At 46.4% G+C, this 26,652-nt stretch overlaps 1 protein-coding gene across 1 annotated transcript in view; it reads left to right on the top strand.

The window, feature by feature from the left end:
- The window catches only part of GALNT17 (polypeptide N-acetylgalactosaminyltransferase 17), a 227,173-nt gene that overhangs the window by 57,095 nt on the left and 143,426 nt on the right, over positions 1 to 26,652 (top strand). The window contains exons 2-3 of the mRNA XM_074160603.1: positions 2,104 to 2,287; positions 25,798 to 25,964. Of these exons, the coding sequence (XP_074016704.1) occupies positions 2,104 to 2,287; positions 25,798 to 25,964 (351 nt within the window). The remainder of the gene's footprint in view (positions 1 to 2,103; positions 2,288 to 25,797; positions 25,965 to 26,652) is intronic.

The following is a 26,652-nucleotide window of genomic DNA, read 5'->3' as shown; positions in this document are numbered from 1 at the left end:
CTGTACTTCATGCTACGGGGTTTATAGTAGAAGGACTCAGTAGTTCGGATGCAGAGATAAGGGGAAGGTTTCCACTTCTGTTCAGCCCTTGCAGACGTGTAGATTCAAAGCACCAACAGCAAAATCATTGGGGAAGTGAAAAATCTGTTAAAACCAATGAAGAAAAGAAAACTCAAGCTTTAAAAGCAAACTGTTGGATCCTGAGGATGCCCATAGTAGAAGTGTGAGTGTCCCAGATGCCGTGGAAGGACTTTGCGGCCCTGTGTTAGAGTCTTTCTGGCCAAGAACTGGCATTGATAGGCAGTAAGACAATTTCTGACAGATTTTGCTAGAAACCTTTCATGGGGAAGGTGAAGAAGAAGGAGTTAAAATTCTAAACTGAACTCCTGTTAGAATGTGTGTGTGCAGCGTGGTAAAACCCTCTGCTGAGGAACTTTTGTCTTTTTGGTGTAACAAGGAGCAGGACGTGATCTGGGGTACCCTAAGGAAGGGTACTCATCTACAGGTGAGCTGCTCCTGAGTGGAAAAGGTCAGATTTTGATAAAGAAATAGACATTTTGAGAAGAATCATCTCTTCATGGGAATATTTTTTTTTTTAAAATACTGTTTTATTTCTCTTGGAGTCTGTCTGAAATGAAACTGGTATCTCTTCTGTTTGTGAGCGAGCTGAACTGTGTCCCTCTGCCCCTTTGGGGTCAGGATGTTGATGGAGCGATCTGCTGGCCTTCTGCAGGCCAGACACTTCCACCTTTCACAGCTTTCTTCACTTACTCCTCTGGCTGTGGCTGAGCCTAGAGATGGAAAAAAGCCGCTTGAATATCTAATCCATCCCCACGTCACAGCCTGCAGATCCTTGCCATTGATTTGTTATTATTGTCCTCGGATAAAATCTAATCAAGCCCAGCGTGGTCAGAGGGACTCCATCAACGCTCAGAAGCTTCCTGGCAGGGAAGGCTCTTTAGAGGTTCCTTGTCAGAAGGAATAATAAATAATAATAATAATAATAATAATTATTATTTCTATTCAAGTGCTTCAAACTGTGACTTACACTCATAGGTGATTTTCTTACTGCCTCACAACACTACTTTTTTAGGAAAAAAAGTGTTGATGGGGAGTCAGAGTGTTTTGTCCAGAGCGGTGGAAATCCACGGTAGGTTTGGGAGCTGGACCAGCCTCTTGGATCAGGAAGCCCCATGTGTAACCTCAAGGTTATTGTCCCTTCAGAAGCATCAGTGGGGACAACAGGCTGTTCTGCTCCCAAAGTCAGGGCTCTGCCGTTAAAGCGAAGGGGAATATACTCTGGTGTCTTGATCTAAAAACAACAACAAAAACCAACCAAAAAAAACCCCAAGTAAGAACCAAAAAAAAATCATCCATCAATATTTTTTTTGTTTCTGACAAAAAGAAGAGGGTGAGTCTCTGCTAATGAAAAATATTAAAATTCTAGGTGTCCTGTGTAATAAATAATAACACGAGCATGAACATGGCTTCCCACAATCACCACCAAATCATCAATATAGCTCTTTTTATGCAGCTCGTTTTGAACTTTGCCTATTTCCTTCGGCTATGCAGATATAAATAAATAATTCCGCTTGATAAAGGTCTGGGAATGCTATACTTGAAAAGATAAGAAAGCTTTGAGGGGAAATTGTTTTTAAATCCATAACATTTGTATGCTGTTCACTGTTCATACTGAGCAAAAATTAATTCAGTTGGCAGTTAACCAACCCTATTTTATTCTTATTCTGTGTTCAACCTATCCTTCTCCTGGGGACATCTAACCTTATATGTAATTACCTCTCTGAGAGTGGGAAGGAGGCCTAAATAACCTTCCTAACAACTAAATAAATGCACAGATCCCTGGGACAGGTTATCAGTGGGATGCTGGTGGCAGAGCTATCGGGAACAGTGTGTCTGAGCCACGAAGGATTTCAAGACTTGAGTCATTTTTGTTCCAGCGTTGGGTCAAAGAACTAAAATTTGAAATGTTTTCGGAAAGCCAAAACAACCCACCCCAGATTTTCAGATTATTTTTGTTTCTTTGATAGCTTGGAAATAACAGTGGTGAATTTTAACAGTGATGGTGGCTTTTTTTCTCTCGAGGTCTGTCCAAGTCACTCGGTCTTATTGAAGGCTATGGTGGACGTGGTAAAGGGGGGCTTCCAGCCACCCTGTCCCCTGAGGAGGAGGAGAAGGCAAAGGGACCCCATGAGAAATACGGCTACAACTCCTACCTCAGTGAGAAGATTTCACTGGATCGTTCTATACCAGATTATCGTCCAACCAAGTAAGTTCCGTACCAGATCATCGTCCAAACAGTTGCTCCGTGAAGGAGTGCATGGGTTTAGGTGTCACCCAGGAGCCAGGAGTGATGGTTGCTTTCATATTCTCATGTGACACTGTTCGCTCTTCCCTCCTTATCGTTCACGGGACCGTGCTCAGTGATGAGCAACCACTGGAGTTTGGCTGAAACTCGGATAGAAAAAAAGCGAGTTTTTTTCCCAATCTTCTCTCTCTTGCTTTTTATTTTCCTGAAGCAATGCATTATTTTGGGTGGTAGTAATGCATTCAGAAGTTCACATCTGCTTTTGTCAGCAAAGGGCTGTTCGCTGAGCTATTTGGTGTTTATTACCCTGTAAATGTGCGCAAAGACTCTCCCTTTCTCCTCCCTTGTCAGCTCCAACATGTCCCTGGAAGGCTTCGGGGACTCTCCAGCCCCTCACAAGGCTCCTCTTGGGATGCTGCTGGGGGATCTCCTCTTTGAGATCTGTGCAGACACCTTAGAAGGGGCCCAGTGGCTCAGGTGGCAATATCCTTTCTCTGCTATTCTTCCAGAGTGACCTTTTAAGCTGATGGTGATGGTGATATTTACCTGCTAAGCACCACGGAAGAATAGACTTTAAATGAGATGCCACATCATTTTGTTAAGAGTGTGAGAAAAGACAAGCTGTAAGTTTATCTTTATGAAAGTTAATTTTAGATATGGCTAGCAGAGGGTTCCTCAAAATAGGAAAGTGTCAATTTGTCCAGGCCCGTAGTGAAATCTCTGATAAAAAAATGAGCTGAGAGAGATTTGGATTCTGAAAGATACGTGTCCAATGCCTGTGTCATTGGGACAGTGACAAAGCCATTGCTTGGCATCTGCAAACCATTGAAAATCAGGCAGCAAAGGGATGCAGCTCCGCGTCTCCGGTGAAATGGCAAATTGTTAAGGATGTGAGAGCATGGAGAGCTTTTGTTCCATCACTTCTCCGCATTCCGCATGAATTTCAAGCAAGCAGCCACTCAGAGTTTCCAAGGCTGTCAACCACTGACAACAGAAGTATTTGGATGAGTTTTCAAAGGAACGGAGGCCCAGCCTCCAGTTCTGCTGGCACGGTTCGTCTGGACGAAACAAATTGCAGGAACAAATTGCACCTTTGGCTGTATGATATGCAAATCCCACCACAATGACAAATCCTTGAAGTGAGACATTCTCTAGCAGTTACCTAAGTCTGAGCTTCTTATTTTCATTTCTCATCCAGAACTCTGACTTCTAGCGGAGCCAGCATTACTTTGTGAGAATTAATTTGAGAAGTAATGTTTTTTCAGATCTTGGGGGGAAGAAAAGGATTAATTCTGACGTTTTTAGGTTTGCATTGTATTCTTCCTCAGTGCCACTACTGTCATTGCATGGGAGGGTGGTGGAGGGGACAGAGCAGATGCAGCAATTTATTAAATACGCATTGTTTTGGAGCCGGGCTAATACTTTGGAGAGAATTTGTGGGTACTGAGTGCAGCTGCATACCTTAGTGTCTTTTATCTATGTAATAACTTCAGGAGTGTGTTTTGGTTATTGCGCTTTTTTTTTTTTTTTTTTTTTAGGGCTCAGTTGTCTTGGTATTGCGAGAGAGCAGTTGGTCTGGTTATGAAATAGGCTTGAATTTGCTGGAGGATTTGAAAAGTTTCAGCTTTTTCTACTTCTGACTCGAAGATCCATTTGCTATTTTGTGCATGCAATTTTATGGCTGGTTTTATGAAGGGTTTAATACAAACCATTTAAGTCAAGTGTCCTGGTCTCTGATTAAAATAGATTCAAGTCAAAGGAAATGAGCCTAAATGGTTTTGAAATTGCGGCATTAGTAGGGAAAAACTGTTGAAAACCCTCCAGCTGATAAGCATTACAAAGCATGTATTAGTTTTAAATATAATAGTGAAGCCCGTGCAGTTCAACTAGGGGCTGTTCAGCATCCGGAATGCCGATGGACTTGGACTGTCCTAGCAGCAACTGTCACTCACACGTTCTGTCCTTTTAATTTTCTCTTTTTTTAAAGCAAAACATTAATGCAATCAAGTGTCACTTTCTTGAGTGCTGAGCTATGGATGAGAGCTCTTAGTCCTTTTCCTGCCCTCTCTTTGTGACTGGGGCCAAAGTGAAGGGGAGAAAGGGGAGCTTGGGGGAAATTTGGCAAATTTGGGGAAACTGGAAATGTGTTTTGTAATCTTTCTGTATTCAGCCTCCCTGCATCTCATGGTCAGCATCACCAAGGGTTCAGACACAGGTGTCCCTGCTCAGAGTGATTAATTAGCAGGCAGGTGTTGGTAATGAGGAGGCATCATGAGTCCCAGCTGATGGTCTTTCCAGTCCTTGCCCAGAGGCAGCAAAGAGAATAGAGGCAAATTTCCCTGGAGAAAGACGTTTTGGATACAGGATGGGGCTTAAGAGAAGGTAAGGTCTTTCCCTGGGCTGGGACCACCAGAGTTCCTTGCTTGTCTTCATTTGGGGAACTGTGGTGTTTCTCTTTGGTAGCTGGGATTATCATTTTTGCTTTGGTTATGAAATGCAGTTTATTTGAGAGATTTTTTTTTCCTTTTCTTAAAAGCTGAGGCTGGAAGGTAGAAAGTCTCCCCTGTTGTTCACCGCTGAGCAGTTATTGGGCTTTACACTGTGCTGATTCCCAGAGAAGTGATGCTGATGGCATGGATACATTCAATACGTGTGTGGTAGTGATGCCGTAAGGGGGATGTGCCTTTAGGACCTCAGTCTTGAGCTCATTAATACTCATGTTTCTGATCCCAGCCTACTCCTGAGGAGGAGAGGTTGGGTGTGCAGTGCCATGTGCTTTTAGAGCGAATCAGGTAATGGTATTACATTTTGGATGACTGAGAAAGCTGCTTCTTTGGCTAAAATAAGGAAAGACTAGTATTTTGGTGCAAGGGACCTTATTTTAGGTCTTGCTGCAGAACAGTGGGGTGAGGAGATAGGCATAGGTAACACATTTCTATCTTGCTTGATTAGTTTTTTGGACCTCAAGATGAGATTTCTGCGTGTTCTGGAAAACAATTACTGCTTCTAGATTGAAGCACCCAAGGTGCTGCCTGCAGACTGCAGGACTTCTACACGAATCTCCAAAAAAATGAGCTGGAGAGGTTTTCTTCAATTTTCTGCAAAACCAGCAAAGGACAAGGCTGATCTGTGAGTTTTATTGTTGATCAATTCGGGGCATTTTCTGCTTGCCTGTGAAGGAGGCAGGGGATGGGGGTAAGAAGATGAGTTGTTTTCTTTATTGAAAGTGAAGCGTATTTACATGGGATCCCGGAGGCTGCTAACATTCCCCGCTTTGATACTAGATTTTATGCACCTCTATTCTGTTCTGTGATGTATGATTTTAATGGGAACCCCTCCTATGTGTAATGGGAAAATAAGAATTGCTGTGTTAGATCAGTCTGCCTGTCCATCTTATCCAGTATTTAATCTCCGACAGTGGAATTACCAGATGCTTCAGGTTGAAGAAATCATATTAAGGAAAACCATGAAATAATCTGCCCATCTGGTACGTTCTGTCTTCTCTATTCTCTCATTTCAATCCTATCTAATATAAATGTGGAGTTCTCATTATCTCTTTAAAAGTCTGTTCCTTTCTGGAATCCTGCTAAACTCTGATTCAGTGGTATTTTATGGCATTATGGGATTAAGGAGTAGATTTAAGAAAAATAATACCCACAATTGTTAGGACTATTGAATCCTAAGATGACATATTCCTGCTGCTGTGAATCTCGCAACAGCTGTTCTCGTGCAGGCGAGCTTCAGGAATGAAAGCAAAGAGGAAAAATGGTGTAAGTGATGCAACTTCCACAGCTTGAATATTTTTTTTCGGAGGTTTTGAGGGTTTCCTAGCCAGCAGACCCTACCCCTCCTCCTGCCCACCTTGTGGGACCTGTCTGTGAGTCAGCCAAAGCATAGAAAACCTTTGGTGATGCGTATTGAGAGCTTGATCTGCTCTTGGGTTTCTGCAGCACGCCCCTGGTAGAAGGTTTGTATTTACGGGCTGGACCACATGGCCTCGGAGCAATGACCTGGGCAGAGCCGTACCATCACCTGGCAGCCATTGCTAAAGATTAAACAGTTACATGTCACTGACTCGCTTTTAATTTTTCCCAGTGGTGTGTTTGGGGGTTGAGTCACAGTCATTTACGCTCAAGTGTCTCAAGTGGCTGAATCACCCGTTTATTTCTGTAGCTGCCTTCCTTGGGAGCTTGGGAGCAATCGGGCTTTTTAGCACCATCTGGCTTTAGCTGGTTTTATTACTAAGATTACTGTGTAGCTGCCAGTTGAAAGTCTTTCTATGGGATATAGAATCGTTCAGGTTGGAAAAGACCTTTAAGATCATCAAGTCCAACCATTGACGTGGCGTAGTGGGAAAGGCAGAGTTCTAGAGAAGACTTTGGGTTGTTCTTTGATAACTTGATCAACTAAGTGCTAAGTCCATTCCTGATTTGATTTTTGTTTAAAGTGGTCTGTGTGCACCCCTTGGGGGCTCTCAGCATGTATATATTGGGTGCTAGAACAGATTCTGGGCTGGAGGGAGCAAGCTGTAGTGGGAGGCGCTGCTCCCTTTGGGGTCTCTCCCCAGCCCTGGAGAGCCCCTTGCCCTCCGCCATGGGGCTGCCTTTGGGTCTCAGCCTCCACTGGGGCGTTGCAGGGTCAAAGAGTTGGATTTTGGTTTTATAATCAAAACTGAATGCATCTTTGGGAAGTCATGAATGTACATGTGACTTCGATACATCAGGAATGTCTAGGAGGATGGACCTTGGAGACCTGTGATTCAGTCTTGGGCCAGTGAGACCACATCTGCCTTCATGTCTGTCCTGTGCTGGACCCAAGATGTTCTCGCCGTGCGCTGCCTGAGTCTGCTTTCAGGGGTTCCCATGCAGACTCCCCCCCTGGCAATGCTTTGTGCCATGAGGTTCAGCCTGTGGTTGGCTCTGATGGGGCTCAGGAAAGTCTTGGTAGGTTTCACGTGCTGTCATATTCATTTATTTTCTTGTTAAGAAGAGCAAATCTCTTCCACTGTGGAAATAACTAAAAAGACCTGGCTTGGCAACTGCCTTTGTTTCAGTTTTCTCTTGTACCAAGGTACCAAAATGAGATACTTTCTCAGCCCATACTGTGACTCGGGCAGGAGACTGCCCTGTGGTCTGCTTCCTACATCTGGCATTGCATTTGTCTTAGTGTCTCATTTCTTCCCCATAGCAGAAGTCATACGACCTCCTTCAAGCTTTGCTGGAAGCAAAATGCTTTTTGCCTTTCCCCCCCTGCCCAAACGAGCATATTCATTGTGATAGACGTGGCTGACACCTGCAAATCTTACTGCAGCGAGTGAGACGGCTCTTTATTGTTGGTTTCCTCAAGCTTTCTGGAGCTGGAACTTTCCTGGAGTGGCACATTTGTGATATTATGCCGGTTGCTGAGTCATGTCCTGCCCTGGCGTGTTTAGCCAGGCTTGATGGAAGGAGTCTGAGGAGAAGGACAGCACTTAAAAAGACCAAAACAAGCTACTTGATAATTCAAGTGATATTTGCTGGGAAATAGAGTTTCGTGACTGTTTATTTGGAGTCGTTGTTGTTCATTGCAAACAAAGGGGGTCAGAAGAGCTCGTTCTCTTGCATGCACAATGCATTATTTTACCTTTCACAAAGAGGTTTTTGGAGGGTTTTTTTTCCCAATCCTACATACAAGCAATCAGAAGGAAAAGAGAGGCAGGATGCGATCATTTTCCTTCGTCAAATAACTGAAGGAAAAACTAGTGAGGAATCAAGACAGTGCAAGAAGGAAAAGAAATGTGACTCTTAGATGTGAAATTCTGTTGGAATAGCATGTGGGGGTGTATTAAAGGATGTTTTCATCTCTAGGGAAAAAGTCAGAATTGGTTGTGTATCTCCTCTCCTACTAAATAGTTGTGGTCTGATCCAGCGTTGTGTGAAAAACACTCTTGCCCTTGGCTTTTTATGGCTTAAGCCATAAAAAAGGAAAAGTAATATTTTCCAGTACTTGGAAAGGAGCCACCTGAAAATTTTCTGGGAGAGCAAGTAAAGAAATCAAGCAGTAAGAGTGAGTGTCAAGGCATAAAGGAAGTGTGCCTTAGAACAAGGCTCAGCAAAACTAGATCAGTTTTGCAGTTCAGGGACAGATTGTTGGATATTTTCTGTCCGTGCACATCACCCTGACCCATCTCTCCCATCTCTCGCTGGATTTAGGCATTTTTATTTTGCCAGGCTCTACGTGCTCCTGGTCTCCAAAGGAATGCTTGGGGTTGTGCCGAATCTGTCCCCTTCCTGCTCTAATGGGGACAGGAAGATGCTGGCAGACCCAACTTCAGACCTGAAAGGATTTAGTTTTCCTTTCTCGAGCATCATAAGGCACTTGAGATGTGAAGAGCCTGGTGCCGGTGGGGGGGGCCTGTGCACCATCTGCCTCTGCAGGGACGGTCCTGTGACTTTTGGTGACTTTCAGATGATTTGCACGAGAGGAAAAAGCTGCTTTATTGCAGCGTTGCTTTTCCAGAACTAACACAAACCGGGGAGCTATGGAATAAATACTGGTATCGATCTTTATTCCTCGGCGCGTACCAATATGCGTGTATGGAGAGATTGTTATTGGACTTCCAATAATTCTTTTTCTTGAAAACTGGGCAAGTAAAGTCTCTAAAGATACACCTTTCCAGCTGTGTGTGGCATTTGCTGAATGTTTTTTGTGCCTGTCCCTGTGACCTGTCCCTGGGAGCCAGCCCCGTGCCCGGAGCAGTGTGGTGCCTCCGACGTGTGTAGGTAGGGCTGGTCCAGAGAGCTGGGAAAAATCAGCGTAGGGCTGGCAGGGTCTGACTGCCTATTGAAAAGTTTAGGGGGTTATTTTTTTATTTCTGTTCTGGATTTAAACAGAGACACAGGACAACGTTGTTTTTTTTTATCTTTTGAAGTACAGGTTGTTGAAGTATACTTTGTCTGACAACTCTGTGTGGAGTCAGAAGTGTGTCAAAAACCTTTGGTGCTGAGAAGTCCCAATATCTGCTTCAAGCTCAATCAGAAAGTGCTTCGGGGAAAGTAACTCTAGAGCTTGTGTTGTTCGGTGGCTGTTACAGCATTCCCTTACTGTCGTTCTGCTACACGGTGCAATCTTGAAACGCTGTGACCATGGATTTATATTCACGGTACCTAATTATTATTTTTTATGCAATAGATTCCACTAATTGTCAATTTTCCCTTCCTGACTACAAAATTACTTCCTATCTTATAAATTTGGAAGGTGATGCTTCAGGGAAGACTTCTCTCTGTGAAGTGTGCTATAAAACATTTACTAATGTAAACATAAGTATTAAATGCACGCTTTGGCAGAGGATGGGATTAGTATAATTTAACAACTTGCTTTTGTGCTCCTCTGAACTCCAGCGATGAAAAATACCTGTGTTATCGTAAATACTTCTGACTAAATTATACTTATGGAAATAAATGAAACAAATTAAGCTTTGGATACACTTCTTTTTAAGTTGGCTTCCAAAGAAATCAAAGCTGGTGTGTTTGTGCTACCCATCTGCTTCCCTGTATTGCAGGGAGCTTTCCGATTGCCATGGGAGCCTTTTAAATAGGTTGTGTATTCACAGCCCAGCCAGGCAGAGTGAGTCAAACCCTGCTCCTGAAGTCATTTATTTAGTTTTCCAGCATCCCAGGCAGGCTGGTGTGTTGGCTCGCTTGGCCGGCGGGTCGTTGCCTTGAGCTGCTGGTCCAAACGTGTGCTGCCCGCTGGGAAGGGCTCGCCCTGCAGTGGGTGGCTTGTTTCAGAGGACGGAGCATGAATCCTTTGAAATACTTGGAGTTCATTACTGAATTTTCCTCCTCTTCTTCTCCCCGCTGTCCCCAAATCGGGGCCATTCAATAAATCCTAGTCCGAGGATCTCCCAATGACTCTTTCTCTTCATGCGTGGGGAGAGATGGGGAAATGGATGTGACACTCCTAGTTGCTCTGGCTTTTATGTCCCTTAGATGCATCTGAACCTAATAAGTTTCCTACAAGAGCCCCTCAGAAAAATAAATCCTGTTCTGCACGCTCTGTGCTTACAACGTGGCAGATCGTTTCTTGTTGGAACTCGCTGAGTAAGTCCATGTGCATTTAGAAATGCCTGCGTATCCCAAACTATTTAAATTTTAATTGAATTTTTTTGATACCCTGATTCTAAAATATAAAGCATAACATTTCTGAAAAATAGTTTGCTGCAAATAAGGTAGGTGCTGTAAAAAAGTTTTGTGGGCTAATGTGGGACGTTTTAGGTCTTTAATCATCAGAAATAGTTTATGAGAATCATGTGTTGTGAATCTATAAACACTGGATTGTACCAGGCAGCATCAGGTCTCTTAAGATGCTCGGGTAATAGGAAAAGGTTTTCTTTTCCATGTGTTTCATGGGGCAGACATAATTGATTTAATATTGATAATCCCTTTCACAAAAAGACATGTGCAACTGAATCAGCAAAATACAAACTAAAATAAGCAATCAATGAATGGAGCATGATTAGGAAGTGCGATGTGAATAGCAGGCTGAACACTTGCTTTCTTTTAAGCTTGTTCATAATCTTTACAAAAGCCAAATGAAGATCAATTCATTTCCCGGTGAAGCTTTATTTTCGTGAGGAGGACATGAATGAAGCTTGTTTGAAATCAATAGCTTTAGTTTATGAAATTGCTTGTCACCAGATCAGAAGGACGTGCAAGGTTTTTCCTTTCCTGCAGAGATTTAAAGACACAAAACAGCGGAGATGTGTCAGTGATGGCTGATGAGGAGTCTCTAGGACTGGATTAAGGAGTCTTGGGCAAGCCTGAACCCGCCGGTGTGTGCTCACGTGCACTGTGTGTGTGTAGACAGCAGAAAATTGTAACATGATTTATAACGTATTGTATTTCAAGCCACGGTGCTTTGCAGCCCAATCACCAGTAAATCATTCAGTCCAATCAGTGCACCAGTGATGTATAAGAATTTCCCTCCCAGGTTTTCAGCTGCATCAATACAAAGTACACATGGGTTTTCCATGGCAAAGCAGAGCGTGCGCTGGGCCAGGAGGAGATCTGGGAATAGCTACCGGATGCAGGTAGAAGCAAAAAGCCAAATCTGGGATGTGTATTAGTGTGTGAAGTTTGGCCGTACAGGTGGGAGAAGATTTTGTGTTAGGGCTTGTGGGAAGTGGGTAAGTCAGATGACATTCATAAGGTGAGGAGGAGGAGGGAAGAAGACTCCTGAATTTTCCTACCGTGTGGTTTTTGGGGGTAGACCCAACCCCCTGGTGTGTATAGATAAGTGGCAAATACTGTATTGGGAAGGTGTAGACTGTTTCTGTCACTGTATGGGTTCTGTTTGTGTTTTGTGTCTACAAGACCAGTATATCACGGCCAGTGCTGCCTGAAAATGCATCTAATAAGGCAATCTGTGCTTACAACCTGAAGTTGCAGTTATACATCCATCCATCCATCTCCTTTGGGGGCTGGTGGTGGTGGCAGAGTGAGAAAGGAACTGACTTGAAGCGTGTCAGGCTTTAGACACTCCTGTTAGTGGCTCGTTGCGGCAGCAAACACATCTATAGCTGTAAATCATGTTCTCCAGGTTTAAGTAATAGTAAAGGACTTTCGGAAGTGTCTGTGCCAGGTAGCTGTGTACCTGCTGGCATTTGGACCTCTGCAGAGAAAGTCAGGCGTTGAATAGACAAAAAAAAAAAAGGGATGATGCCCAACTCCTGGGGCACCTCCAGCTCATCGCTGAAAAATGCAGTGGTGTGGGTTTTGTGGGGGGTGGTTTGGGGTTTTTGTTGTGTTTTGTTTTTTCCCTTAACCCTGTAGCAGTTCAGCTCCTTTGACTGCCTGTGTTGGATTGGATCCATCCCTAACCTGCCTAGTAGGTGTTTAAATGGTAGCACTGTTTTGCACTGGGCCAAACTGAACGACCTTCCTCCCCGTGAGCTTGGGCTCCGAGTTGGTTTGCGTTGTCTCCCAGCTTTGTCTCTCTTGGATTTTGTTTTGGTAGAGGTGGAGAGTGCAGCCTGTAGCAGTAGAAAAGCCACAGAGGTGCAAATTTACCCATAGTGTAGCAGTGATGGTGTGGATCTTCGTCTGTGGAATAAAGGGAATCTCCTGGCACATTGGAGTGAATGCTTGGCCTTTTGCTTTAAAAACCCCAGTACAGACAGTGTGGCCAGTCATTGCTTTTGAACTCTTATCACTACCTGCCTATGTTGTCTTCAAGTTTATTAACCTTTCCATGCTTAATGCCCCCTACCATTTAGGGGGCACCATTATTTATAGCCAGTTAATTGTATTCAGTTAAATAGTACCTGAAATTGGAATATTGAGTAGAAATGGAAATCAAAATCAGCCCCATCCCCTGTTTTTTGACCCTTTTGATATCGCTTGTGACTTGGGTTTTGGGGTGTTTTTTTCTGAAATGAAGCAGTATGTCTGCCTTCCCAAATGGTGTGTGATGGTGAGCAGCCTGCGTGGGGAGTGGTGGGGGTGCCAGCTCCGTGATGCTGGGGTTGTGGAGCTCCCCTGGTGTCACTTCCACCTTACAGAAGTTTTCCAGACAGGGTTGAGCGACACCCTCTGCTGAGGCTGAGCTAATTCTGACGGAGGTTAAATAAACAGTGATTTCTGTACGTAACAGAAAAGGTTTAAAAACCTCTTCATCTTCCCAGTTCATAAAGCCGACAGCAGAGTGGATCTGTTATTACAAAAAATAAAAAACTATCTTCGAAAATCAGTTGTGCCTTTTAAGTTCATCATTTTTATACTAGCTGTTTCAGCAATGGCATTGTTCCACCCCATCTTCAGGCAGCACAAGCCTTGGCCACTTTTCTTATTCATTGCCCTAAGTGTGCACTGGGGCTGTCAAAATCTCGAGTTCCTGTGAGATCTATTCCAGGAAGATGCTCCTGCGGTAAGGCTATATACCAAGGATTTCATCTTAAATTTGGCAGGCGAGGCCTGTGGCTGTGACAGTTTTATACCAACCTACCTGAGCAGAGCTGTGAACTTGGTGGTGGAGCTTGCTGGTGGGGTTGCCACCCTGAAGCCACTGGTCTGGAAGGCTCTGGTGGGAGGGTAAGGGCTCACTTCACTGAACCTTCAGTCCAAGTCAGCCTGTGCTCAAGGGAGAAAAAAGGCATTTCCACCAGCCCCAAAAATAGCTGCATCAGTCTGTTATACCAGACAGCAGTGTACTCGCACCTCGCATATAGGAGTGGAATAAACTGTCCTTTGGCAGTGTCAGTGTCTCTTCGTTGACCTCAAAGGGAGCTTTGACTTCTAGCTTAGACTAGATGTCTCTTAATTAGCTGCACTCAGAATAGTGCCTACATGATAGGCCACATGGGCAGTAGATGCCTTTAATAGAGGATGTCAAAACATACAGTGTTCGTTTACAGTTTTGCGTTCTTGCCTTTCATCCTGTGGTCTCTGAGCACTCACGGGCTTGTAACTGTGGAGGGTTTGGTTGCCCCTGTGTAGCAGAGTCAGCGTTCCTCTGCTTGATGGCGCTGGTCCCTCCTCACTGGAAACCCAGGGGCTGCTCAGCTGTTGGGTGACGAACTTGAGAGCAGACCTTGCGTTGCACCCTGATAGCTCCAGATCTGCTCTGCAGAGGAGGTCAGGGAGCTTCTCCCTTTGAGGCGATGATGCCCATCATTGTAAAATGCTAGAGACAGCTATTTTCAAAGCCTGCTCCTTCTGTCCATGCCTATTTTGACATTATTCAGCTGATTAGGGGACTAGTTTAAAACAAACAACCAAAAAATGCTCTTAAATTTTCTCCTTGTCTGATGTGCTCTGCCTGGGATGACAGAGAGGCCAGCAGACTGGCAGAGCCATTGCAGCAGGACCTTGGGTTTTGTTCATGAGTCCCACTCTACCTCCTGTCACTTTGGTGGTGACCACTTAATCTCTGCATTCTCTCATTTGGAGCAATCACAGAATCACAGACTGGGAGGGCTTGGAAAGGACCTCAGGAGATCATCTAGTCCAACCCCCTGCCAGAGCAGGGTCACCCAGAGCAGGTTGGACAGGAACATGTCCAGGCGGGTTTGAATATCTCCAGAGAAGGAGACTCCACACCCTCTCTGGGCAGCCTCTTCCAGGGCTCTGCCACCCTCACAGCAAAGAAGTTCCTCCTCATGTTGAGATGGAATTTCCCATATTCCAGTTTGTCCCCGGGCACCACTGAGAAGAGTCTGGCCCCATCCTCTTGCCACCCGCCCTTTAGCTATTGCTCAGCATCGATGAGATCCCCTCTCAGTCTGCTCTTCTCCAGCTGAACAGCCCCAGGTCCCTCAGCCTTTCCTCAGCAGAGAGATGCTCCAGCCCCTTGATAATGTTATCTTTGAACAACGTCATGTGGTGCTAAATCATTGCTGCCTTAGTTCAGGGGAGGGCAGCCTCCTCGTCCTGAAGACTGTTGGCAAACTGAGAGCCCCCAGCTCTGCCATGGATGTCCATGGTGTCTAGATATATCCAGGTGTGGCCCGGAGGGAGGCCCATTCACCTCCTTGCCATGGGGTCAGGCAGGGCAAAGGCCTGTCATGGTGTATTTGGTCACAGTGGGACTGATGAGGAGCAAAGAGCCTGGGGGCTGTAGACAAGGAGCAGAAGCAATGGATGCCATTACTTGCACTGTTCTGAAAGGTATGGACCTAGTGATGGGCACCCAGAGGCTGGATGCGGGCTAAAACCTGCTCTGGGACCCTCCTGCACCAACAGAGCCCTGATGCTCCATCTCTATAATGGTGTAAAATTGTTGGTATGTCTTATTTGGGGAGTGCTCTGAAAGTGCAGTTTTGGGAACTGAATGGTTGGAGCGTCCCAGGCACCGAGAGATGAATCGATAATTCTCTTAGTTGCAAGGTAATGTTTGCTCCAGGTTGCCTTTATGAGAGCTTAGTGAAACAGTGATCCGTATGGTAGTAATTTTGGGGAGAATTCCACTTAATGTGCAAAAATTCTAACCAAGTTGTCTCTTATGCACCCTTAGCTTTAATGTTGCAGTTCCATATAACATTGTAGGAAAGGCATTTATAATTGTATAAGCTTATGAGGTTGAACTCCCTCTCTGCCAGTGAACCATGTTTTATAGGAAAATGTAAAAATTCCTGTAAAAGCTGTGCCAACATAGTTGAGCACTTTCATGACGCTAACAGTGTTTTTAAGGACAGTAAGTAACAAGAATCATTTATTCTACTAATCAAAATAATATTTACCTATTTAAATATTCAAACTCTCAAGCCTTTTACAAGAATGAAATGTCAGGATGGGATAAGCTCCTGATAGGAACGTTAGCTGGATTTATTCTGTGTGATGGCCAGCAAAGAAATGATTAATAACTGTATTTCAGGAGCAAGATTGAGGAACTACTGGGTGCTCAGAATTAAAAATAAAAAAATGTGGTCATGGTGGGGAAATCTAGCCACTCTCCTCTGTAGGAGAAGAGGAGATCTTTGAAAACTCGTCACCAAGATCTTCTTTCATGAAGAAGTGTGGTTTCCATAATCAGAACCACCAAGGTCTTTATCTACTCTATCTTCTACAGGCGTGTAGGCTCTGGGTTCCTTTGTCTGTTTTGTGCCACCGCACATCTGGCACAGGTTTTCATGCCTGTTTCTTTCTGCCCAGTTCATGAGTGTTTATTACGGCTGCTCACAGATGAAAGATGGAGAGGGGTCCAGTAGGACTCCTATGAGTAGCTATAGGGGTAGCTTGAGAATGTGGAAGCAGAGTAGAGCCCTAAAGACTCAGGGCATTCTGCAGTCCGAGGGTGTTTGCCCTTCTCCATGGTGGTTCCTGCTGTTGGCATTTCAAAAAGGCAAATAGAAGGGTTGTCACCTTTGTGCAGCGTGTCCTGCAGTTGAGTCCTGGACAGCCCTAAAGGGTGTTGTTTCTGCAAAGATGAGTAATAACGTAGCGTCCAAGCTACTGATGATGTAGCTGTTAAATAGAGACACTGGTCATCGATCAGCCTGAGCACCTGCCAAGGCTGGGACAGAGGGCTTATAGCAGCCTTCCAGCCCCTAAAGGGGGCCTACAGGAGGGATGGGGAGGGACTCTTGATGAAGGAGTGGAGTGATAGGATGAGGGGTAAGGGTTTAAATGGAAAGAGGGGAGATTTTGATTAGATGTTAGGAAGAAATTTTTCACTCTGAGGGTGGTGAGAGCCTGGCCCAGGTTGCCCAGAGAAGCTGTGGCTGCCCCATCCCTGGAGGTGTTGAAGGCCAGGTTGGATGGGGCTTTGAGCAACCTGGTGTGGTGGGAGGTGTCCCTGCCCAGGGCAGGGGGTAGAACTTGATGATCTTCAAGGTCCCTTCCAACCCAAACCATTCTATGATTCTGTGATTCTGCTCCTGAGACCCTCTTCCATGTGGCACCAGAAGCAGCAGGTCCAATACCCACATGTGGCCATCAATGTGTCCCTAACTTAGGATCCTAGCAGAGTGCTGTGTTCTTCCAGAAATTATCTCATGTGACACTGCCTTACCCTTACCTGTGCCAGACATTAGTCAGACCAATTAATTTTTTCCAATGCTTGCTAAGAAACAGCCTCCTGTTATTTTGGTGACCTTTTCTCCTGTGTGTATTTCTCATACTTGATGTCTATCCAAAGCGGAGTAGAGCCTGGTCACCCTGCTTATAACGTGGACACTGTGCTTAGCATCCTTCATGTTCTGGGTTAGAGGGACGGGGAGTCTTGGTGGCTTCTTGCCGAGGGAACAGACAGTGGGTTGACACAGAGCAATGGGTTGGCCAGGGAGGGCTGAACGTCAGCAGGGAGAAAGTAAGAAAATCTTACTCGATGTGATATCAAGGTTTTACAGTAGACTTTTATGTCCATGGTCTGCCAGTAATTCATTTTCAGGCAGTTGTGTGTGTTCTTCAGCTGGCAAAGAGTGACCATTCCTGCGCTGGTGGAAGTGGGGAACTGAAAGCCTCCACCGCATTGAAGCCTTCAAATAGGATGTGCTGCTTTTATCGTAACATCAACCATTACCTTGCACTGATGTTCAAAATGATCTTTTTTGGTGCTCTTCTATAGGGTGGGACTTTGTGTTTTGGGGATTTTCAGCACGCTAGTGCCTTTTCCTGCTGTGCTCAGCACAAAGTTTTTCTGGCTGCTCTTGGTCATTGATAAAATTCTCCTGTGCTTTGTGGAGAACCGAACAGAGATGCTCTCTCTCTACACAGGGATTGTGGGTGTGTGGACATAGTCCCTGTGTCCTCCGTGACTGTCTCGGTGGTGGCACGGGGCAGGGATGTGTGCTACGTTACCAGGTGAACAAATTGCAGCAAAACCCTCTGGTCTCTTCTGTGCCTGCCGGGACGAGCTCTGCTCTGCCTGTGACACGCTCTCAGGAGGTGTTAAGGTATTCTTCTCTGCTGTGTGCAGCGATGGCACCTGAGCCTGGGCTGTGGTGGCTGATTGGCCTTCGCTGCCTTTCTGCATTGCATTGTCTTGAAAACAGCGTCATCAGTCCTGGAGCAGTTCAGTTACTGGTTAGATACGTGTTTAAAATATAAAAATACAGCTTGGAGGAAGATGGTTGTCCCCTTCCCTGGCTCTGATGTGGCTTCTGCTCTCTGGTTTAGACACTGTGGTCTTCCCAGGACCCCTGTGCGTTGCTTCTTCCCTTGAGCTCTAGGGCATGTTTGAGTGCTTCCTTTTATGAGGTTTTCATAAAATGGTTTAGGTTGGAAGGGACCTTAAAGATCATCTCATTCTACCCCCCTGTCATGGACAGGGACACCTCCCACCAGACCAGGTTGTTCCAAGCCCTGTCCAACCTGGCCTTGAACCCCTCCAGGGATGGGGCAGCCACAGCTTCTCTGGGCAACCTGGGCTGGAACTGTTTTGTCTTTCATTGGCATTTCTTGAACTTCATGTTTGGCTTCACTTGCCATTGTGTTCGCATCCCAGACAGTCAGGAACCGGGATGAGGGTTTGGGGCCGTGGTGGAGATCAGGTTTGGGACATTCATTTGTAGACCAAAGGGTGAGTGGCCAAATCTGCAACCAGAGCTTCAGCTTATGCTCTGAACTGTGTCTCGTGTAGGGCTGAGGTGGCACCAGCCTGGAGGCAAACAGCTTATGGCAAAATGTTGTGTCTGTGTGGTTCCATCCAATGCAAAGATGTGTCTCAAAGCAGATGGTGAGACTGTTTTGCCCAAGTGTTTAAGGCACGGGGGGTTGGGGAGGGTGAAGTTAGATTTTTCCATACCTTACTTAAAACTGGGATTTAAAAACATCATTGGTGTTCTGAGTCTGCAGCAGCAGATAATTTTCCTTCAGCTGTGTTTTTCCAATTTCTCTTTACCCCCCCCATACTCCTCCCAGTTCGTCTCTCTTTGGATCTTGACAGCCAACCTCTGCCTTTGTTGCACCCCTATCCCTCAGTTGGAGCGATTGCTCCAGGCAGGTTCATATGTGTTAGCAATGAGTTATTAGAAATATATCATTAGGAAAATGAGGTTACTGATGGATCGTTTTCAGACAGCCTGTTGAAGCCTGTCTTTTTTTTTTCTAGATCCAAGTATTACCTTTAAAACACTGGATGTGTTTGAAAACCGGGGCACATCTGACCAGGCTTTTCAAATTTATGGAGTTCTGCCTCCTCACTGGAAGTGAGGACAGCTATACTTTCTGCTTAATGGTATTTAATCTCCATGTAAAGCTTTGGTAGGCATATTTATGTTGAAACTGGAGGAAAGGAGACAGTACAAAAGGCACAAATTAGGAAAAAGGGGATGGTTTTGAAGATTTGAGGTTCTGCGTGAAATAGATGTGTGTGTGCTGTCAGGAGTGGATGGCTTGAGTGAGGCATATTGTGGGAGGTGGAAGAGAATTCTAGAGCCAGTGATGAATATAATCCTTGATTAGTGGGATTAGTGATTACTGGATCTCTCAGTGTTATTAAATTGCTTATTTTGGGTGAAAGGTGCAACCTGATGGTACCTGCCGTCCATAGAAGATGCACCATACACAGACTATCGGCAGAGAAGTCCACCGTCAGCTCTGGGCCAGGAGGGTTTGATCTGGAGCTGAAGGGTCAGACAAGTGGGACGTTGTTTCCTCCGGGAAAAAGTCCATGTTGTTCATAAGCCACGCTCGTTAGCGCTGGTGAATGGCTTGTACTGGGGTGGTGAAGGTACAGAAACCATCCCAGCCTGGCTCTCAGTTGCTGGTGCTGGACAGTGTGATTCTGGGTGGTTGATGGAAACAGCTTTGCGCCCCAGAAGACAGTTGTTATGTATTAATCGAGTAATAGAGTGGATCACGTTAAATCAATGAGCAGGAAGAAGTGTTTCTTAAATGTTACTTGGCATTTCGTGGCCTCCCTGGGCTCCAGGAGGGCTTGCTGTGATTCCAGGTTATTTTTCTGCCGTGAGATCACGAAGCAGTAGATGATATGATACCCCTTTTCTGTTACTGAGACAGCCAATAAACATCCTAATCTGGCTCGCTGCGTTGAGGAGCAGATTTACAGCTGTGTGGTGAGCATAAAACAAATGATCGGAGGGTTCGGAGGCAGACTCCTGCAGCAGACAGGCATACGTGGTAGCAAAACTTGATTATTTTTATTTTTTGTGTGTGGGTTTTGAAATTGGCTGACGTGTTTAATACGGCCTGATGTATGCCAAGCTGTTCAGCATAAACTCAGACATATTTCCCCTTCCCCCATCTCCCCTTCTCATCCTTCATTTGTTTCTGAATGGCAAGAATTCACAGTAAAAAATGTCCTCCGTAAATATATTTTATTCTGTGTGTTTCCTTCCATGTTTTCCTGATTTGCAAAATGGGGCTTTGTCTAGAATAAAGATCTTGGAGCCAGGAAAAGTGGCATTGTCCACAGCCCCGGTGGTGCCATGGCCTCTGCGCCCATCCGCATCCCCGGTTCCCTGGGGGGCAGGTGGGGAGGACACGGGGAGCTGGTCCATATACGTGCCGGGCAGAGGGTTATGCTGGGACCAGTGTCCATGGTTGGTCCGTCAGCCTGTTCCTGACATGAAAAAAACCTGTGTCTGAGCCTTGTCCGAGGATAAACCCTTTTCTCCCCCGTTTAAGGACAAGCGACACCTCTCAGCGAGAGCTCAGCGAGCTCCTTAAATTAAAGCCAGTGCCGTACGTTTGGGGATTTTCTCCGGCCTCTCCAAACTTACAGAGTTTCTTGAGCGTGATTTAATGGGATGTAGTCAAGCATGATTTAATGGGACATAAAACGCCTCTTACTCTGATATCCCATCGATCTAAATGAGAGACAAAACTGTAAGGTATCTGTTTCTTTTTGCTATTGATTCATGATTTTTTTAAATAAATCCTGCAAGCAGGTGCCAGCCTACATTTAACTGGAGACAGCAGGATTTGGTGGGGAAAATGTAATTGTGTAACCTGCACTAATTAGTTCACAGGTGTTGGCAAGGGGCATCCTGTGCTTTAGCAGCTGTGTGTTTCTCATCCAGGGAAGAGGGGATTGGGAGGCATCAGCTGGAGCCACCTTCGGTTTTCTGCAGTGGGAAGGATTTTTGGGATGTGGATGAGAAGCTCAACATGAGCCGGCAGTGCGCACTGGCAGCCCAGAAAGCCAACCGCATCCTGGGCTGCATCAAAAGAAGTGTGGCCAGCAGGTCACGGGAGGTGATTCTACCCCCCTACTCTGCGCTCGTGAGACCCCACCTGGAATACTGTGTCCAGCTCTGGAGTCCTCAACACAGGAAGGACATGGACCTGTTGGAACGGGTCCAGCGGAGGGCCACGAAGATGATCGGAGGGATGGAGCACCTCCCCTATGAAGACAGGCTGAGAGAGCTGGGGTTGTTCAGCCTGGAGAAGAGAAGGCTCCAGGGAGACCTCATAGCAGCCTTCCGATATCTGAAGGGAGCCTACAGGAGAGCCGGAGAGGGACTCTTTGTCAGGAAGGGTAGTGACAGGACAAGGGGTAATGGTTTTAAATTGGAAGAGGGGAGATTTAGATTAGATATTAGGAGGAAATTCTTTCCTGTGAGGGTGGTGAGGCACTGGAACAGGTTGCCCAGAGAAGCTGTGGCTGCCCCATCCCTGGAGGGGTTCAAGGCCAGGCTGGATGGGGCTTTGAGCAACCTGCTCTGGTGGAGGTGTCCCTGCCCATGGCAGGGGGGTTGGAACCAGATGATCTTTAAGGTCCCTTCCAACTCTAACCATTCTATGATTCTATGTAGGCGGCCAGTTATTGCCCTTTCTTTTGCCTGGGCAAATTTCAATTTAAAATGAGGTGCTGGTTTTTAACCCTGTGGGTAACTAATCACTGACACCCACAGGAGTGTGTCGCGGTGGTGTCTCTGTTGTATTTCATTTAAATGCAGAAGTTTTGAAATGTTTTCAAATTTTCCCTTGGAAATACAACGTACCGGACAGAGACTTACTTGTGGGCAGACCAGATACGGTGTGAGCTGAGTGTTAGAAATAGAACCTGAGATTCTCCCCCTGGAAGACATGAGGAGCTGCGGACGTTTTCCAGCCTACGTAAGAAATGGATTTGCTTTGGTGTCAATTCAGGTTGTAGAAAAGCTTGCCAAAAAAAATATATCTCAGAATAACAGGTTTATACCCAGAGCTTCTTGTCTCCCGTGTGCTGCTTAGTCTCCAGCTCCCCTGAGAACCTTCTGGAATATCACATTTATCTCATTAATTGCTAATCCCCGAAGAGACCAGCCCACGGTCTGAGCCGAGGACTCCAGCTGTGCCAGACTCCAGTTCTGGCCCCGTGTGTCCCCTTTTGGATAATTAGTGAGACTTGAATCCTGAATTTAGAAGTATTTTGGCCTGGGATCTGAATTTTGAAGGTCCTGCCTGGCAACAGCTGAATGCTTTCTCACCTGAGGGGCAATAGCTGTGGGCAGAGGGGGATGATGTGTCTCAGGTGGGGTTTGAAAGCCTGTGTGTTGCTGGGCGCTTGTCCCCGAGCCACTTGTCATTGTTCCTGCTGGGAACCCGGGGCTGGTGCTGGTTTTTCTGTGCCCTTCCTCCAGGTTACGCTTGAAACACTGAAGGCAGCAGAAATTTCACAGAATCACAGAATGGTGAGGGTTGGAAGGAATCTCTGGAGATGAGACCATCTCGTCCAACCCCCTGTCAGAGCAGGGTCACCCAGAGCAGTTTGGACAGGAACGTGTCCAGGCGGGTTTGGAATATCTCCAGAGAAGGAGACTCCAATGCCCTCTCTGGGCAGCCTCTTCCAGGGCTCTGCCACCCTCACAGGAAAGAAGTTTTTCCTCATGTTGAGATGGAATTTCCCATGTTCCATTTTGTGCCCATTGGCCCTTGTCCTGTCATGGGGCATCACTGAGAAGAGTCTGACCCCATCCTCACCGTCCTCTTTAGCTATTGCTCAACATCAGTGAGATCCCCTCTCAGTCTGTTCTCCAGCTGAACAGCCCCAGGTCCCTCAGCCTTCCCTCAGCAGAGAGATGCTCCAGGCCCTTCATCATCTTTGTAGCCTCTGAGGGACTCTCCAGCAGTTCCCTGTCCTTCTTGAACTGGGGAGCCCAGAACTGGACCCAGTGCTCCAGCTGTGGCCTCCCCAGGGCAGAGCAGAGGGAGAGGATGACCTCACTCAACCTGCTGGCTGTGCTCTTCTTGATGCACCCCAGGAGACCATTGGCCGCCTTGGCCACAAGGGCACATTGCTGGCTCATGGGCAGGACTCCAGGTCTCTCTCTGCAAAGCTGCTCTCCAGCAGGTCAACCCCAACCTGTCCTGGTGCATGGGGTTATTCCTCCCTTTCACACCTTGTGTCTTTCCACCTTAGACATGGGTTCAGTGATGTGGTCTCGTGGGTGGTGGTTTTTGTCAGTGTTAGGTTGCTGGTCAGACTCAATGATCTGAAACGTCCTTTCCAACCTCGACAATTCCATGATTCTTTGATTATACACTGTTAGAAGAAAATGAAGCCCCACAGGGTTGGGAAGGTGCTGTGCTTTTGGGGAGGGCTGAGCTGGAGAATGGAGCTCCATGAGCTGGAGCGATGAGCAGCCACCAGCCTTGCTGCCCGCTGTCCTTGGGAGCCACCAGGGTCCCCACCTCCTGCAGGATGGTGAGCCCTCCCTAAACTGCTGTCTCAAATGTTTCCAGGAGTAAAACAGTCAAACCTCTGTGCCTCCGCCTGTAGATGGTCTGAATGATAAGGCTGAACCACAAAGTTGAGATCAATCCTTTTTGTATTTTAAATACTAAAAATAAATAAATAAAAAAAACCCAAAGCAAACCCCCACCACCTCCCATCTCATTATTCCTGTGGTTTCTAACAAGTTCTTTGCTGGTCCTTCTAATTATGTTTGAGGCAAAGCATTTATTTTCAAATTTTTTTTTCTTTTTCCCCTCCCTGGCGCCAGGAGAGCCCCGAAGCACCAGGTGTTTTCCTGCTCACATGCAGGAATATTTGTTAACACCTTGGCCTGCCGGTACTGACCCGTGGTGGTGGAGCCCGACCACACGTGTCTGCGGGTGGAGAGCATCGCTCCACGCCAGCGACTGCAGAGAGCCTGCGCGAGGGCTGACAAGCTTGAGGTTAATTTGGTTTTAAATTGCTGCCTTCCCTGCTCGTGTGGTTGTGACCAAAAGCCAGCGGAAAGCAGGGTGTTTATGCAAAGCCTTTGCCTCCCCCCCGCCTGCCTCCGGAGAATTGCAGCTTTGTGCCCACGAACAATGCGGGTGTTCGGCGTGTCCATTCCTTCCCCGCACTTACCTCTTCTCCCCATATCTCTGTCCTCAGCGATGGGGGAAGGAGAGCCAGGATCGGGGTGATGTGGGGCGAATGCCAATGAGCAGGAGATGAACCTCAAAGGGCTCGGTCTGGATTTTCCTCCAAACCTTTTTGATCAGGAGCTGAGCTCTTTATCCCCCCGAAGCGAGCCCCGGGGGAAGGCTGCCCAGAGGTGTGCGATGATTAAAAGGAAATGCTCTTGCTCCTTTGACCACCTTCTCTTCAGCTTAGCAGGTATCGACATATATCAAAAGCAGGTTTTTTTAATCTCGGAGTCAGTTTAGTTTGACTTTTGTGGCAGGATTTCGGGGTCAATTGTCACTTTACCCCCTCACGATTGTTCATTTGTTTTAAGGGGAGACTTTCCCTCTGGAAGATCCTTTCCAGCATTTGGCACATTCCCTTTTGTAGAGAGCGTGGCTTGGTTTAGGGCAGGCAATGGTTAAATCAAGAAATACAACCTTGTTTTTATCCAGTGTACTTGTTTAACTAAAGAAGATTTATAAAGAGCTGTGTTTTTGTTAAAACCTTTGTCTCGTGTTGGAGTCTGAAGAAGGAACGCTGCTGTTGCCTAAGGAACACCCGGCACAATTAAACACAGAGTCTGTGTTGGGAGTCAGTGAGCTTGAAGCGACGTCGTTGGTGTGTTCCGTCTTTCTTTGCTTATCTGGGCTGGATTGACTCGGTAAACGCTCATTGTAATTCTGCGAACACGGCTAATGTTGCATGTCTAATCTGTCATGAACGTGAAGAGGGAGCGGGGAGGCTCGTTTCCTTCTTCCCTCCCACGTACTTATTGTAGGGGAATCTGGAGAGTTTGATTAAACTGTTTGAGGTGGTTGAAGATGGCCTGTTTGCTTTCTGCAAGTACTTTTATTAAGGTTAGGTTTCTGGGTAGGAGAAGGTGGTGTAACGCCACACCATCTGTACCTCTTTGGGAGCGATGTGTGCTCCTTGGAGAGGCCTCTTCCACGAAGGGCCACCTTAGTTCTGCTCCACGGGTGTCCTTCGTCTCGAGGTCGAGGTGACATGAACCGGTCACTTGCCAGGGATGGAGGTGGCTGGTGGGTGACCCGGGAGCTCCTTCCACCTCTGATGGGCAGAAACGTGTCTAAGCCAGATGCCCAGCCACAAGAAAACTCGAGTTAAGCAATTACTCCTGAAACCCAGAGAGATGGCCACAAGGCTTTCAACCTCTCCTGGCTGCGTAGCACAAAGACACCAGCTCGTGGCAGTGCTCTGCTGGGGTACCTCTGGGACAGGGATGTATTCGGAAGTATCGGCAAAGGGAGCTAAAACATCTATTAAGACTATTTAACCAAGGGTCATTTCATATTCATTTCATTCCAAAGCAAATCAGAAGAAAATTCACAAGTGCCATTTAAGAGCAAAGCTAATTTCTGAGCACCTATTAATCTTAAAAGAGAACAGGAATGGGGAGTTTCACTTTAAATGGTAAAGCCATTTTCTCTCTGGAGGCTGTTTTTAGTTACATGCCCACAGATGAGCGAACACAACCTTGGCTGAGGGAGCTCCGCGTTTGTGCCCTCCGGGCTCGGAGGACGCTCTCCATTGCCCCTTTCTCTTCTGAGACAGCGCTGCTGAGACTGTCCCAGGGGGCTGTAACCCCCGGCTGTGCGGAGCCATGGGATGTCACCCGTTGTCCTGTGATGCGTGTGTGCGCAGAGTGCTCTGCTAACCCCGTCTCTCCCTCTCTGCCCTTCGTGCTGCAGGTGCAAAGAGCTGAAATACGGCAAGGACCTGCCCCAGATCTCCATCATCTTCATCTTCGTGAACGAAGCGCTCTCCGTTATCCTGCGCTCGGTGCACAGCGCGGTGAACCATACGCCAGCTCACCTCCTGAAGGAGATCATCCTCGTGGATGACAACAGCGATGAAGGTTAGCAGCTCCGGGAGCTTGGATCTCCAAAATGTCAGGAGGGAGTTTAATTTCCTGAAGTCTCATTGAGGAGCCGCGCTTCTTTGAGAGCAGTGACACTGCTGGGAGGCACACGGTGGCAGGTTTGCTGGCTGGCACAATGGTTATCTCCAGCTTCTGTAGCAAAAAAAGAAACAGGATCAAACCAAAGTTAAAATCTGAGATAATTATTGGTTGAAAGTGCAGCTGAAAGCTTGAAGGCTAAAGGAAACCAGAGAGCAATCTTAGCTTTCTCTTCACAGTAGCATCCAAAAGTTCTGGTTTCAGGTGTGTCCTTGTTTCTAATAATAACACTTTGTTATAGAAATGCCCCCCTGAGTATTTACCACGGAGTTGAGGGACAAGCCCCTGGAGCCCAGTGAGCTATTTCTGGTTTGGCCCCTGGTGGTGGTCTTAAATGAGACATTTTCTCTGTGTGCCTCAGTTTTCCGATCTGTAAAATAAAAGTCGCAGACTTTGTAAATGACTGGGACCTTTTAGAAACCCTCTTTCCTCTTGTATTCTCTTTTTGATATGAGAAAGGCGAGTAAAGAGGAAGAAGAGGAAACAAACACTCCCACCCTGCTGGAGTCAGGCCGTGACTGACTGCGGAGGGGGATGTTGGGTTTCCCACGTTACACACGTGTGTCGTTTGATTGGAGCTGCTCTC

The sequence above is a fragment of the Numenius arquata genome, chromosome 18 (assembly GCF_964106895.1).
Source record: "Numenius arquata chromosome 18, bNumArq3.hap1.1, whole genome shotgun sequence".
Taxonomy (NCBI): Eukaryota; Metazoa; Chordata; class Aves; order Charadriiformes; family Scolopacidae; genus Numenius; species Numenius arquata.
Note: the sequence above shows the minus strand (reverse complement) of the source record. Positions and strands in the feature narration are given on the sequence as shown.